Consider the following 17,089-nt stretch of genomic DNA (forward strand, 5'->3'; position numbering starts at 1 on the left):
TTTAAACAGAGAACTATAAAAAAAGAAACATCCTTTTTTGGTGGTGGTGGTGGGAATCTAATCCTTTAAAAAATAGTGTTAAATTAAAATAGATACTGTAGGACAGATAGTGAAGCTGAAGCTCCAATATTTTGGCCACCTAATGCGAAGAGAAAACTCCCTGGAAAAGACCCTGATGCTGGGAAAGACTGAAGGCAAAAGGAGAAGGGGACGGCAGAGGATGAGATGGCTAGATAGCATCACGGATGCAATGAATATGAACTTGAGCACGCTCCAGGAGACAGCGCAGGACAGGAAGGCCTGGCGTGCTATGGTCCATGGGGTCACGAAGAGTCGGACACGACTGAACGACTGAACAACAACACTGCAAGGAAGCCTAGTGAAATCAGCTGTCAAGTTTATACCCCTCTGCTTTCTTCAGCTTAAGTGTCTGATTTGTCTCAAAAATTTTAGAAAGATGAAATGCTTGAAATCATTGCAAACTGCTTGTGTGGAATAACTCTTCAGTGATCACTTCCTCTAAATAATATAGAAGCCATGATAATCCACAGTAGGATAATTAAATGATATATAAACTACAATGAAAATACTCATCCCAGTCCTATGCATGTATACTCAGAAGTAAGTCCTAGTATACTTAATGGAAGACATTTATCTCTTCAGTAAGTGTGCATAGGATTGTTTTTTATCTATTGTTTGTCCACATTACTTTAGTGTCACCCATTCCACCTGGATAACTGAGAATTGCATATATTAGTCCAAGAGCTTGGAATCGACATCTCAGATTGCTGATGTTTCGTTATCTAGAATAAATAGTGGTGAAAGGTTCTTTATGGAAGTTACTCCATTTTGAAACTGGGCCAAAATACACAAATAATGTTGTAACCTGATGGTGTTATTTAGTTAAAGATCCCGATAAAGAAAGGCCAAGGCTCACCACTTACTGGTTATAGCCAATGAAAAATCACAGCAGATGATAATCAAGATAAGGAATTTTTACAGCCCATCTATTTCAGTGGGAGAACCAAGCAGATATATAATTCTCTCCCACTGAAATTACTGGTATATATTTATTTACAGCATTTTTACCCCACACTTCAGCCAAAAAAGACTCCTGGAGTGGCTTACACAGACTAATAATAAGTCCCTACACTCAGGCTTACAATCTAAAAGACACAACACAAAAGGAAAAGGGATTGGGAGGGAAGAGGAAGAAAAAGCAAAACTCAGGCAATAGTTTTTATAATGGTTATTTTAAACATAATTGTTTAACCAAACATTTATACAGATAGCATGACAATTAATTTGCTGGTTATCTAACTTTTTCCCATTCCTTTCTGATTTTGTAATTAAAATAATTACATCCACCTGATACTTGGATGCAATTAAAACACACACACTGTAATTCTAGGCACTGTAATTCTTACTTGGGGATAAGTCCCATTTAATTTGATGGGACGTACTTCTTAATAAACATGTATAGAAAAATGGGCCTTGCATCACATTTCTGTAAGAAGTATTTAGTCCTTGGAGATAAGATGACTTGTTATGTATCTACATACTCACATTTATGTGAATAATTCAATACACTTCAGATCCTGGATCAGCATTTGTTAAGCAGGAACAATTCACTAGACTTTCCTTTAAACAGTCTGTCTGTCTGTCATTACAGGACTTTCTCCAAAGAGAGTGGAAATGGGAAAGACATAGCTAAACAAGTCTAAACTTGTTCTCTTAATTTACAAGTGTGAAAACTAAACGACATTTCCGAGCTAAATTTGACCAGTGTTCTTGAATTTTCCTAAACATAAGGCTTGGCAGCACTTGCAGCCAGAGGAATTAGCCAGAGGAATCATCATTACAACAGAAAAATCCAACAGTTAGTGTTTTGCAAAAGGAAAGGCATTGTTGTATTTCCAACAGACGTTTTGTAGTGGAACAACAACAGAGAACTGCAAAGATTGGCCCCAACGTTCTAGTACATGAAAAAGTGTTTCAGCATGTAGCATAATTTCTGCCCATTCTAAACTCTTGGTAAGAGTGGGCACGGTGGGGGGGGGGCGGGGGGAGAAGGTGAAGGAAGCAGAACTAATACTGAATGAAGGGCAGAGGCAGGACATAAGAAAATACATTTGTTCAGTTTTTAAATAACTATGATGACATGTAACATAACACAGATCATTTGTAGATGTATTTATTAATGCCCTCGTTTCTTTACAATCTCTGTTCCTGCCCGCATTGTTTTACATGTTGATCCGGTTTTAATAGTGATGTTGTGCTTTCGGGGAGGGGAGGGGAGGGGAGGGGAGGGGGGCTTAAAGACAGGCTGCGAAGAGCACTGGCTGGCTGACTGACGATGACAGAGACAGATCCCACCGATAACTGGGCTTTCTGTAGTACTAGAAGCGTTGGGCGCTCGCCCCTTAGCTGACGGCGTAGTCCTGCCCACTTTGTGGGCGGACATCAGGCTGCGACGGTGTTAGGTTGAGGCTCGCTGCGTGTGTCTATAACTTTGTGTTGCCGCTCCTGGTTGTTAGGAGAAGGAATGTGGAAGTCAGCAGAGTGGAGGGTGACAGGCTGCTCGAGCGAACTGCAGCGACGGCAGCACCAGCACTTCTCCCTGGCCGATCCTTCGCCTTTTGCTTTCTCTTTGCAGAGGGATCGGGCGTGTTGTGCGGGGATTTTATTTTTGTAACATTTTGCTGTAATGCTGCTGCTGCTTCGTCCAAAGTGAAACGAGCTGGAGACGGCGCCAGAAGCGAGGACCATGCAGCGGCGCTGCGTTTTCCTCCCGTGCATTTCGATCTGGATTTTCTCGCGTTTCAACTGAGCCATCCTTACAAATCCTTCCTGGAAGCTGCCGCTTGTTGTTGCTGCCCCTGCGTCCCCTTCTCCCTTCGCCTGCGTGACCTCTCGCGCTGTCTTTTTTCTTTCCTTTTTTTGGCCAGTGCTTTTTTAAATGACTTGAGTGAAAGGGGGGTGGGGGAAACTGTCAAGATGGCAGCAGCAGCAGCAGCAGCGAGGAGGTTATGAATGTGGTAGTGTTGATGCTGGAACAAAACCTTGGCAGCCCTGCGGAGGACTTGGGGCTTTTGGACCTGTTGGAAGATCGGCGATTGGACCTGCTTGGATTCTGAGCTGTTCTGTCTTTCTCTCCTACATAGAACAGGATTTTTTTTTTAAAAAAAATTTTTTATGGCAACAGCAATCCGAGTTTCCTCCTCTTCTTAAAAAGGTTTGCTTTTCTCTCTCCCTGTTTGGGGGGGAGGGGTATTTCTTTCCTTTTCGGGCGAGTGAGGAGTTGACCTCCCCGAATGTAGCCGGCGCGATCGGATGCGTTTTCAGACTTTTGAGTGTTGTGGAGTCAGCGGGAGGGGAGAGTCCTAAAAGCGGAAAGAAAACGTCCGCCAAAGCAACAAGCAAGACTCCTGGCTTTTTCCCTTTTTTAATTTCTAGGCGGGGGCAGCGGGAGGGGGGGGGTCTCTTTAATGGATACAGCGCGATGCTATTGGAGAAGTCCTGCACGAAGTGAAAGATAAACAAATACACGGGCGCTGCGCCGCGGAGACTGGCTTCCAGCTCCGCCGCGTTTGGGGCTTCTTCCAGAACCGGTCATCCTCGCGATCCAGAGGAAGGGAGCGCGCACCTGGCGACCACCGGATTGTTTATCGATCTCCTTGTGAATTTCTTGGGGGGGAGGGGCAAGGGCGGAGAGGTGGCGGGGTGAAAAGGAGGCAGCCGGACCTTTAATGGAGAGTGGCATGTTTGCTCAGCCTCGCTGATCGCTGAGGAGGAGGAGGGACCGGGCTGTGGATCGGGCTCCTCTTGGCTGACATTCCCCCCGCCCCAGGAAGGCAGACCAGCATCAAGAGTGGGGGAGAGGCCAAGATGGCAGAGGCGTCTCCCCCCGCCCCGCTGTCCCCCCTGGATGTGGAGCTGGACCCCGAGTTCGAGCCCCAGAGCCGCCCTCGCTCCTGTACGTGGCCCCTGCAGAGGCCTGAGCTACAGGCGAGCCCGGCCAAGCCCGCAGGGGAAGCTGCTGCTGACGACGCCTCCATGATCCCGGAGGAGGAGGACGACGCCGACGACGAGGAGCAAGGGGGCAGCTCGGCCATGACCGTCACCGTCTCTGGCGGCGGCGGCGAGTCTCTGGCCCCGGAGGACACGGCCCGCCTGCTGGCTCCGTTCTCCGGGCTGCCCGGCGAGGGACCTGGCCAGGGCGCCAGCGCGCTGAGCGGCGGGCAGCAGCAGCAGCAGCCAGGGGCGGCGGCGCCCAGAAAATGCTCGTCGCGGAGAAACGCGTGGGGCAACTTGTCCTACGCGGACCTGATCACCCGCGCCATCGAGAGCTCCCCGGAGAAGCGCCTCACCCTGTCCCAGATCTACGAGTGGATGGTGCGCTGCGTGCCCTACTTCAAGGATAAGGGCGACAGCAACAGCTCGGCCGGCTGGAAGGTAAGCGCCGAGAGAAAAGTTGGTAGGGGGCCGGCGCGGGAGAAGCGGGAGGAGGGCTGTGGGTGGCTGCCGTTTTCTGAAGCGGAGGGATCGGATGGAGACATGTGGATCCTCCTCTGTTCCGCTCCGGTGAGGTTAACACGCTCTCCAGCCTCGCATCCCCTTTTGTTAGGGAGGGCTGGAACGGATCTGAAGACCACCTACTCCCGTTTCCCCGTTGCAGGATGCACACGGCACGCTTAATCCGCACGTGCGCGGTCTCCGCGTTAATTAGTGCAGAATAACGATTACCCTCTGGTTGTTTCCTAGATAACAGTCGCTAATACATTTCAGTCAGAACCCATGGAAAGGGCGGGAAAAGATCAGGCTTCTGAAGAGCGCCCCCCCCCTCCCCGTCTTTCTCTTTTTAACCAGCCTGATTTTGGCTAGGGGGAAAAGTGGTTCAAGAGTGCGAAGAATAATCTATGGCACATTTAGGGCGCCCTTTAACTCTTTTTAAAGTCATGGTAAGGAGATGACCGAAGAAAAATGAGTCACAGTCTTGAACCACTTTTTTTTTTTTTTCATAGTCCATATCAGGACAGAGAAAGCTTTAAAAGCTTAGATTTCCCCCCTCCCCCCCCCCCATGAATCCATATCATCTGGATTATTAGATGACATTGTTCCTCTGGTTGAAGTTGAAGAGGGTCCCCTGTGACTATGTGAACAATGACTCTGCTGGTGATGTGTAGCTGAGATTTGGGGCATGTCCCTGTGCCACTTACTTCATGCAACACATCCCATCTCTTGTGGGTCTGCCGGTGCCAGTCTTGTCCCATCCACAAGCTGTGCTTGGGCAATTGCAGGACCAGGGTGGACTGTGCATTCTATGCAACCAGTTCACTACTGTGGGCGCAGCGGTGTCCTGGAGGCGCAGGGCGAAGGCATCTGCCTTTTCTACTGTGCTGTACATTGCTCCCCTCCTTCCTCCCCTCCCCCCCGCCTCGCAGCTGCCATGGACATGCCCAGAGAATACATTCTTACAAGGGTTATGACTGTAGGCTTGGCTCTTCTCAGCTTCCCAAGAAGGTAATCAAACTGATCACATTTTGCCTTGCACATTTCCCCGGTTAAAGATTAAATGTTGGTGGTGATGAAGGAGGGAAGGCAAGAGGTGGTGGTGGTGGTGGTGGTGAGAATGATCAGAGTCCAGAGGGGTTCTTTAAAAAGCACTGATGCAATTCCCTCTGTTCCTTGCTTTACTATCTGGCCCCACCACCTGCAGCTAAGCCAATCAGGCTGTTGCCTAAGCCAACCAGGCTGATATGTTCCGAGTTAAACATGACCTGGGGTTGCCGCCACACTGTTAGCAAAGCAGGAAGCTTTGGACTTGCTCCAACAGTGAGCAGGAATATGTCAGTGGGTTGCCTGTTTAGATAGCAACGTGTGTGAGTGTTTTGCTAGCCATTGTCCATTTTCTAGTAGCCAAGATGTGGCTAAAAGGAAACTGTGGAATAATCTATTGAATCAGTACCATGCAGCAGCCAGGGGGCCAAAACAGTCCCCTGTTTAAAACTGTAGCCGCTGCTGTGCGAGAGGCCGCTCTTCGGTTGCTGGTATTACACACACACACACACACACACACACACAGTCAACCTTGGGACCTATTGATACAAGGAATCTAAAAAAAGAAGTGAGGACTTCATCTGCTTTTGATACTTTTTTCTCAGTATTTGTGACTTTACATAACCCTCTCTCAGTCCTTTATTTTAAATTTTAAATCCCCCTGTTGGACAAAAGGCAAGACATGGAAATGGGACACTTTTTAATAGTAGTGAAGATACGTGCACCTAGAGTGTTGCAAGAGTATACTATTAAAAGAAAAGTAATGTCTCTGGAAGTTAAATATTTAACTATTATAGAAAGCAATGTCTATTGCTGGCATTGAGAACCAAGAAGATGCTCTTTTACATGACATAGTCACATATTACATTCCATGCCCTGGTTTCTATCAGAAAAATGTGGAAGCTCCCCTACAACCTAACTTTTGAACTTGAAAGAAGTTGAACTTGGAATGTAATTCTGTAAAGAAGACGCACTCCCACTGGTGCTTGCATGCTGTCTTTTGTTGCTGGTGATACTTTAAAACATAAATGAAACACTGTGGATAGAGCACTGACACATCTTTGTGTGTGTGTGGGGGGAGGGGGGAACACATTTCTATATGCTAATAGCACAAATTGGCAGTTGAGTTTGGTAATGGTCTGCCACAAATGGCAATGAATAGGATTCCAGTCTTGCACACACTTCTCTGGAAGCAAATGCCAGTGAACCCTTTGGCTTTACATCTTTACTTGGCCCCATTGGCAATGGTAGGACTTATGTTCCACTTAATATGCATAGGAGCAGATTCATGGTGTGTTAAAGATCAGGCTACAGTTGAAGTTTATATAATTTGCTGCTTGGGATGGGCTACCCATTATGTGCAAATGTGCATACTTCAAATGGCCGCTTGGGGCTGGCTATAGATTATGTGTGACTGTGTGTATTTCAGATTGCCATCCCTTTCTCTTCAGGTTACCAAATGCTTATTTGCAAGGGTAAAGATGCCTTTGGTGCCCTGCGAGAGGAGAAGCAGCTTGGGAATGATTTAGAGCGAAGAAACTGATGGATAGATAAAATGTTAAGTGCCTCCTTTGCCTGTGCCACTTCTGTGCTCAAAGCTGCAACCTCCCAAAACTGCTTTTCTTAAGGAAAAAGAACAACTCTTTTAGGGTATCATTAAAAGTGTTTGTGTATAACATATAGGGAAGAACCAGGTTCAAATCCCCACACAGCCATGGAACTCACTAGGTGATATTGTGCCAGTCACACTCTTTTAATGTGAAGATAAAATGGGCAGAGAACTGTGTAGGTGCCTGTCATTTTGCCCATCCTTCTTCCTACCAGACAACCACAGCTCCTTCATGTTCATTTGGCCAATTGCCATGTTGGGGATGGTGGGACACAAGGAGCTCAGAGGGCAGGATAAAAACATAATATATGGACATGTATTGCCCTATGGAAACCCATGCCACATTGTACCTTCTCTTCTCAGTTCTTGGGGAAACAAGGAAACAGAAAATTACAATTTACATTGGAGATGGCCAATCTTGTTTTCAGAGAGCTGAATATGGTATGACAGAGGCATTGTTCCCCATGGAGTGCACACTGTTGTCATCATTGTTCATAGGTTTCACAAGGTTTTGTAGAGCTTCAAAAGCCAGCAAAACCTGTTTGGCCAGAGCTATTAGCAGGACAAAAGAAATGCATGAGTACACCACACAAGCAATGATGCCTCTGCTATACCACTTTCAACTCTCTTGAAAAAAAATAAAGATCTGTCTCTACTGCCGTTGTCAGATTTTATAGTAAAGAAAACAAGAATCACTTCACATTTTGCAAAATTCCTATATGGCAAGTATTCCAACACGGAAGGCTCTTCCATGTACTTAGTAATATGCATCTTATGTGTAGTAGGAAAGTGTATATGAAAGGCATATACGGGCCATTTTCCTGCATTTGTACAAACCATTGGCCCTAGCCAAAAACCCTTGTTGGATTATTGCATGTGATAATCTGAATGTAGGTTGTACATTATTTCCTACCTGAATAGGCCTTCCGAGTAAGGCTTCTGTGATTTATGGTGAAGTGGCCCTGAGTTTTTCATGCAACTGTAAAAGATCAGTAAGTCAATTATTTTCTTTCGGGTATTATCCACATCATTAGTGTGTTTATGTTGTCATGTGTGAGGATACTTTATTTTTAAATCAGTATGTAATGAATATGGAAATAAGTGTTTTATAGTAATGATATAACATAAGGTTTACTATCATACAGCATGTTTATTTATTACTGTGCACAATAATAAATGTCGTGATTTTTCCATTTACTGAATTGTTGCCTACTCTACCTCACTTGCTCGATAAGGTGTTGTGTACAAAGAAGGGACACAGCCCACTTTTGGAACGTCTGTAGCACCTGTCTCAAAAGCATGAATGGGTCCATCCATTCAGAGTTCTATGGTATTTAGTATATAATATGGAAACACTTTTCGCTCTTAAATATCTTCATTTGGGTATAAAGAAGAATTTAGACAATACAGTGGAAATAACCATTTGGCAGTTTGGCAGACACAGCAAGGTTTTTATTAGTAATGTGTTCATATGTCCCTACTTCTCATAGGATACACCACTAGAAATTTAATTTAAGTGCAAATGAAAGATTTCCACCATCCTGACTTGAGGAAGGAATAATTTGGGACATCGCTTTGATTCAGGGGGAAACTTTTTTAAAAAACAAAACATGCCCAGTAGTTTAAAAACATTCAGTGGTTGTATCATAAAACACATCTGTGTATTTTTTCATCATGATACGTAGTGCATTTTGACAAGATTCTATAAGTGTGACAGTGAGCACCAGAAGATTCTGTAAGTGTGACAGTGAGCACCAGAAGATTCTGTAAGTGTGACAGTGAGCACCAGAAGATTCTGTAAGTGTGACAGTGAGCACCAGAAGGATTTAGACCTGGGATAACAATGCTGAGCCTGGTGTCGTTTGTGACGTGTTTGTTGCAGACAAACATAGATAACATAACTGTTTGGCATGTTATCTATAGTGACAAAAATCAGTCTTTTAATTGTTACCTTCAGTATTCAGAAAACTTTATCAAACGGCTGCAGAGAATCAGTTAGAGAAACTATGTAGCAATATAAAGGGACGAACTGAACTTACTGGCAAAATGTTCATTGATTCCAGTATCAGTAGGATCTAGGCCATATGGCAAAGTGCTCACAGTAATTAAATGGCTAAACATAGTTGAAAAATTTCTGATAATTTATTGTTTTAATTTGATAGTGATTTCATTTCTGAGCAGCTTCAACCGGTGCTCCAAGCGAATTAAAATGTTACATACTTGGATCCCTGGATGATACAAGTTAGTTGAGAAATTACTCAGTGAGGTCTAACGTGACGTGATTGGAAGATGAAACCAAACTGGAAATATGAGGTCTTGTTTACTTTTAAGGTACTTGGGGAGTCTATAATTGATCATAACCCATTTTTTCTCTCAGGCATTTTCACACTAATAGAAATGAATGTGGACTCTCTTTGGCTGAAGTACTTCGTAATAGCCCACTAGTTTCTGTTGAACAACTTGGAGAAGCAAGTATTTTCAGTCATTTAGACTTATACCTCCATGGGCTCACCCAGATACTTAAAACAATGAGTTAGATCCAGATTTAGGTGCATGCAACAGGGCTGGTGGAAGCAGTCTTCCTTTGCCCCTCCTCCCCAAGGCAATCCCTCCAGCCCCTGAAAATGCTACACAGAGGGTTGGGGGACCCTGGCCAATGGGGTAGGCAACCAGTTGCCCTCCAGATGTTGGACTGCAGCTCCCATAATCCCTCATCATTGGCTATGCTGAGTAGGGCTGGTGCGAGTTGCAGTCCCAACAATATCCGGAGGGGCACAAGTTGCCCATGGTAGGCTGTGGGCTGTGGTGTGGGGAAAAGAGGGGGTCCCTGAAAATCACAGGGACACAGGAAGGTGCCTCATACTGAGTCATACCATTGGGCCATCTAGCCCAGTATCCTTGACACTGACTGGCATTGGCTCTCCAGGGTTTCAGGCAGGATTTTTTCCTAGCCCTACTTGGAGATGCCAGGGATCAAACTGGGGTCCTTCGGAAAATATGTGCTCTACCACTGAGCCACATCCCTTCTGCTCATACAAGGTACCTCTCCCTGATTTTCAGGGACCCCCCTCCCTCCAGTTCAGCTCTCTACTCCACAGCCCATCCTGTTTGACAGGATCGCTCAACCCTCTGGGTAGCATTTGTGTGTGGGGGGTTTGGAGGGGCTATTGTGAGAAGGAGGAATAGAATGTCAGCTTCCACAGCCCTGCTGTACACACCTAAATTTGGATCAAACCAATATACATGTGTATGTTTGTGTGTGTAGCTATAGCAAAGGAAAGTGAACCATCTTGGCTAGGTTTTTGCTGCATTCTAAGTTCTAACTTGGACCTTAAAAAAAGGAAATTATTAAATACTACACTGGATTGAGATGTTTTGATGTGCTACTTCAGAAGTACACTATTTCTGAGTTTAAAATTTTGAAAAGGGCACACCTTCTTCATTTGGAACATTATTTTACTCGGAATGTCTGAGATGTTACTGTTAAACAACAAGGACAGTTTGGCTTTAAAAAAAGAGATTGCATTTTGAGGCATTTTCAGATGCTACATCTGTCATGTGGCAATTTGAGTGAATGTGAATTTGTTGTCTGATCCATGCTTAAACTTACAGTACATCAGGCCACTTGTTAAACAACTGTTGGAAAGAACTGCCACACCTCTGGTTTGACTTGTATGTGGCTGTTGAATGAATTCTGACCATTTGCAGTAGTTATTAGCAGTAGGTGTAACTAGTGTAGTACATAGGATAAGGTTATATCATGTAAAGTGGGGAAATAGCACCGTGTAGCCCTAGTGATTTCTGGTTGTGTGTGTATATATATTGTTGTATGCAATATGTAGGGAAAACTACAATGGACCTAACAACAAGTTTCTCTTACCACAAATCTGCGATTCTTACCAAAAAACTGAAGCAGCCTGTTGCAAGACATTTCAACTCTCCTGCACATAGTCTCTCAGATTTACAGTTGGTTCCAGTAGAACAAATAAAAGACCCTGATACGCTTGACGAAGGGGAAAATTTCTAGATCTATAGACTAAGAACTCTTAGTCCAAATAGCCTTAATCTGGAGGACAATTTGTAAGCATTACACCACTCGTACCTCCTAAGGTATTTTTTTTCTCCTAAAGAACTTTCATCTCCAGGCATTAGCCAGTTAACAGCGCAACTGATACTGATGAGAGTGGAAGCTGAAACATTTAGCTTAAAATATATTTATAATACTCTGTTGTTAGTTTTTCTGGGTGGGCCACTTCAAAAGTTACATCCGTCACAGAGAAATCATAAGATTTATTATGTGGACCTTGTATGAAGACTGTTCATGGTATTGTTGTACATTCCTTTTTGGCTTTGTCATGTGTAACTCTTCATACTCATCTTACAAATATTCTGGCCTCTGTGAGGAGTTACTGTAGTATGAAAGAGTTTTTGGTGGCCTCTGTATCAGGGGTGGGTAGGAAGTAGATCTCCAGATGTTTTGAACTTCAACTCCCAGCATTCTTGACCATTGGCCATGCTGGCAGGGGCTTCTGGGAGTTCTGGAAGTCCAAAACATCTGGAGATCTACCTTCTGTCCACCCGTGCTCTACCTGGGACTCTTAGAAGGAGTGTGTCAATAACTGGTATCACTACTGATGGTATATAATTAGAGGTGACAGGTCTAGACTTGCAATTCCTCCCATGTATTCATTACTACAGGAAAGAATACTTTTGGTGCTTATTGATTATTGTGCACATAGTATATGGCTGCATATATGGGACCAGAAAGCATTTGTATATGTATACAGGTCTTGTTTGTGAGTAATAGCACCTCTCTTCATTCTGGAACTAATGGGTGAGTGAAAACCAACATAAATGAAGAATACATTAAACCAAAAGATGGTGGGTTTTGGTGCATACATTGTATGCATACTAATAAACCAGTTCCCTGTGGGATCCTTGGAAAACCATATACAACACGCTTAGCTTTTGCAATAGAAGCACACCTTCACTTGTATAATAAAAGCACAGGCTTGAAAGCAAGTCAGAGAACCTTCAGAAGTTGACGATAGAAGAAGTATATACAAATATACTCAAAGCTGGTCTCAGTGGGTAATGTAGCCCACTTTTTACTCTAGGACTATATATCCCATGCATGAAGCATTCCCAATAGATACCGCATTTCATTATTGATAACCATGTAGCACAGAGTGGAATGTCACTGTTGCTTCTTCAAATAAATACTTAGGATAAGGAGTCAACTTGCTGCTCTGCTAGTGCAAGGCCATGAAGCATACTGTTATGCTGGTCTTAAAGGCAAGGATCCAAAAATGTGGGCCTGGCACAATACCCAGCTATTATTTGTGCTGACTACCACCAATCCTTCCCCTCCACAAGTCATCAACATATGCTAGAGCTCTGAGAAGATGTGTGTTTCATACCACGCTGGACTTCGGAACGCTCCAAACTGTCAAGAGATTTCCCCAGTCATCTCCACATGTCAGAGGACTCGGAAGAATGAGGGTTCCTTCCGGGAAAGGGACGCCTCAGTATTATGCTCAGCATCTTATCAGGCAGAAGCTTGTCTGGTCCAAAGCTTGGCCTGACATAAAAGATCTTTCTCAAGTGTTTGCAATTTGTGGAGACCTGCGCTGCATGCCCTGTCCTGGCAGGGGTCGGAATACTTTCAGCTGAAGAATAGGTTTATGTGGGGACTGGCCGGTTACAGGGATGCAGGACTGGTGCCAGTGTTTGAGGAACACGGTTTAAGCCATCCAGTATTTTTTGCAGGATAAAATGGGTTTGCACCATCACATTGGGAATAAGATCTCCCCAGTGGGTATTTTTAATGCCGTACAGCAGAGAGGGGGAACATGTGGCCCTCCAGATGTTTTTGGACTGCAGCTTCCATCAGCCGTCACCACTGGCTATGTTAGCTAGGGCTGATGGGAGTTGCATTCCAACAGCATCTGGAGAGCCACACGTTCTCTGTCCCTGCTCTGTGGTTGAAGCATGGGTGTTACTTAGATGTGTGAGCTTTTACATTTGCTTAGACCATTAAGGAAGAAATGACTATTCCACTGTGGTTGGTAAGACAAACCTTATATTTCCTCTTAACATTGATGAGATTTTGCCCAGCTTATTTACCAACACGCCAGTTTGCTCTTTCTGTTCTCACATTTCCTGGTAGAATGTTAGCTAATCTAATATTGGTTGATGGTTAAGTACAGCAAAACCATGCAACAAATCTCTCCAGATCCATCATGCCGTCTACATTCTAATAAACATATGTGCAAACTATTTTAACACTCTCCTACACATTTCCAAGCCTCCCCACGGTGACTTATTTATGTGACTCAGTATCTGCACACTCCTTTGAATAACTGATGAGGGTGGAGAGAGAATGCTTTAGCTTCTGGTCTAAGGGTTTGGGAAAGGAAAGATTGTATATTCTTGCTTTGTGTAGATGTAAATGTTCTGGCTGTGTGTTTTCTCTTTTTGGTAACTTTGTCAAGTTGCCATATTTACAGTGGCTCTTGAATTTATTTCAATACAAGTCTTTGTCCGCCATTCCCATGGCTATTTCATTAACCAAGGTTTCTCGAGGTTCATTGTTCATAATAAACTGCTCTAAGTAAAACAAACTCTGATTTCTGTTTGAATTATTCCAAAAATAGCGAAGGTAAGAAAAGATGGACATAACTCTTGCTTAGGAATTAGGAACAAGCAGAGGAATTGTACAGATGGAAAACAAGGCAACAGTTTACTTTAAGGAGAATGCCAGGATAGCAATACAAAGGAGTTGTAGTAGTAGGTGCAAGATGGGTGCTATAATTGGAAAGGGTGGGTAGGCACTGTCTTGAACCAATGCACACAGCTTAAAAGAAAATCAGGATGGGTGGGAGGAGCTTAAACTTTCTCTAGAGCCCATAATTTCCTTCAAATGCTCCACATCACACTTTTAGAACTGTGGTTCTAAAGTGAAATATTCAACAACTCTTAGCAGAGTGCTACATTGCAATATCTATCTATCTATATCTATATCTATATATAGATATAGATATAGATATAGATAGATAAATCATTAAATAAGCACATCTGTAGTTGCATTTGTTAACTCAGGGGCAGGCAGCCTTTTTGGGCTGTGGGCACATTTGGCAATATGAGGAACTGTCCTAGGCACCACCACAAAATGGCTGCCACGGGAGGCATGGCAAAGGACAAGTAGCCTGCCCAAAGGACTGAGTACAAGGTAGAGGTGGAGTCTGAGCCCCAACACACTAAGCAACTCCTTTGAAACCACAGTTCTAGCACTAACAGAAACCTATTTCACAGCAATCCCAGCTGTCAGTAAGAAGATGTGTTTTTGTTTTTTTTTTAAGTGGGAGGGGTAGGACAGCTTGGTGGAGGCCAAGAAAGGTGTCTGGGGACACATTGGTGCCCATGGGCAGCACATTGACCACCCCAATGTTAACTTGATTAAAATAGTCAGGATGCAGTATTTATTCCTCAGTACCCAATAGTGATCACTTTTCTTCTGCTGAGAGTGCCAGTCACCTTCATATGACACGGGGAAAGGAATTTTCCCTAGTGATGCCTTTGTGTGTACTGTGTACATCACCTGGGTAATTGTGTTTTGCCATCTCTGACTTGATGGAACACAATATGTGCCCTTTCCAACATGAAGGGGGCACCAGACTGAGATTTTTTTCTTATGAATATCCTAAGCCAATGAAGTTAGTAGGTTTTTTTTTAAAAAAAAAATACAGCTATATCAATAATTCCAGAACTTAGAAACAGGTAATTTGCTTTATTTTGTTTCTGTGTCAGAAGCCTAATTATTCTATACCTGGTATGTTTATCTTCCCTGTAAGAGATAAAGACCAGCTGCTGGTATGTTTAATTGTTTATAAAGTTTTTTTTTTAAGGGACACCATGCAAGAACATTTGTAATTCAATTTTGATTTTTACGCCCTGCAATAAATAATATCTCATTAGTGGCTTTGGGTGTTTCCTCTATTTGTCAAGAAAGATAAACATGCTGAGCATAAATGGATGCCAGAAACGCATTTTATCGTATATGCTTGTAATTAACTATATGTCTGGTCATTTGTAGCGAAGAATTGCCTTGAGGTAATTAAATAGGCAACCTTTATGCATTTTTCTTTTGAGCCATAGATGAGTAACATATTGTAGGTGAGCAGGCTAGAAACATTTGGAGGTGGGGTTAGTAACTTCTATGAACGTATTTGCTTATATCACATGACTGGTGGCTGCAACCCTGATCCTAAAAAGTTGCCTTTGCAATATGCCACCGTAAGCATCACAATATGTGATGATGTGCTGGTAGAATGACGGTTACGGTGCTTCCTAGATATCTGTTTACTAGAGCAGAAGTTTTAGGCTATAGTCTTGCTAAGTAAATGCCATTATGTAAAATCTAAGGGTATAGTGATATAATTTTGTTGTTGTTGTTGTTCAGTCGTTCAGTCGTATCCGGCTCTTCGTGACCCCATGGACCATAGCACGCCAGGCCTTCCTGTCCTCCGCTCTCTCCCGGAGCGTACTCAAGTTCATATTCATTGCATCGGTGATGCTATCTAGCCATCTCATCCTCTGCCGTCCCCTTCTCCTTTTGCCTTCAGTCTTTCCCAGCATCAGGGTCTTTTCCAGAGAGTTTTCTCTTCGCATTAGGTGGCCAAAATATTGGAGCTTCAGCTTCAGTATCTGTCCTTCCAATGAGCACTCAGGGTTGATTTCCTTTAGGATGGACTGATTTGACCTCCTTGCAGTCCAGGGGACTCGTAAGAGTCTTCTCCAGCACCACAGTTCGAAAGCATCAATTCTTTGGCGCTCAGCCTTCCTTATAGTCCAGCTCTCACAGCCGTACATTGCTACTGGGAAAACCATAGCTTTGATTAGACGGACCTTTGTCGGCAAGGTGATGTCTCTGCTTCTTACTATGCTGTCTAGGTTTGCCATAGCTTTCCTCCCAAGGAGCAAGCGTCTTTTAATTTCATGGCTACAGTCACCGTCTGCGGTGATCTTGGAGCCCAAGAAAGTAAAATCTGTCACTGCTTCCATTTCTTCCCCTTCTATATGCCAGGAAGTGATAGGGCCAGATGCCATGATCTTAGTTTTCTTAATGTTGAGTTTCAAACCAGCTTTTGCACTCTCCTCTTTCACCCTCAACAAGAGGCTCTTGAGATCCTCTTCGCTTTCTGCCATTAGGGTGGTATCGTCTGCATATCGGAGGTTGTTGATAATTCTCCCAGCAATCTTAATTCCGACCTGTGATTCATCCAACCCGGCATTTCTCATGATGTACTCTGCATATAAGTTAAATAAGCAGGGTGACAATATGCAGCTTTGTCGTACTCCTTTCCCAATTTTGAACCACTCAGTTGTTCCATGTCTGGTTCTTACTGTTGCTTCTTGACCCTTGTACAGGTTTCTCAGGAGACAGGTAAGGTGGTCTGGTACTCCCATCACTTTAAGAATTTGTCACAGTTTGTTGTGATCCACACAATCAAAGGCTTTAGCGTAGTCAATGAAGCAGAAATAGACATTTTTCTGGAATTCTCTTGCTTTCTCCATGATGCAGCGAATGTTGGCGATTTGATCTCTAGTTCCTCTGCCTCTTCGAAACCCAGCTTGTACTTCTGGTAGTTCTCAGTTCACATACTGCTGAAGCCTAGCTTGTAGGATTTTGAGCATCACCTTGCTGGCATATGAAATGAGCGCAATTGTGCGGTAGTTTGAACACTCTTTGGCATTGCCCTTCTTTGGATTTGGAATGTAAACTGACCTTTTCTAGTCTTGCAGCCATTGTTGAGTGTTCCAAATTTGTTGGCATATTGAATGCAGCACTTTAACAGCATCATCGTTTAGGATTTTAAATAGCTCAGCTGGAATACTGTCATCTCCTCTAGCTTTGTTGTT

The 17,089-nt window shown here is 43.8% G+C and overlaps 1 protein-coding gene across 1 annotated transcript in view; it reads left to right on the forward strand.

Moving 5' to 3' along the window:
• The first annotated feature begins 2,535 nt into the window (after window positions 1–2,535).
• Window positions 2,536–17,089, forward strand: part of FOXO3 (forkhead box O3) — a 153,755-nt gene continuing 139,201 nt past the window's right edge. Inside the window, exon 1 of the mRNA XM_084827236.1 lies at window positions 2,536–4,455. Within this exon, the coding sequence (XP_084683362.1) occupies window positions 3,889–4,455 (567 nt within the window). The 5' untranslated portion in view covers window positions 2,536–3,888. The remainder of the gene's footprint in view (window positions 4,456–17,089) is intronic.

Source organism: Heloderma suspectum, chromosome 1, assembly GCF_057233095.1.
Source record: "Heloderma suspectum isolate Gila_16-S chromosome 1, 16-S_ref, whole genome shotgun sequence".
Lineage (NCBI taxonomy): Eukaryota > Metazoa > Chordata > Lepidosauria > Squamata > Helodermatidae > Heloderma > Heloderma suspectum.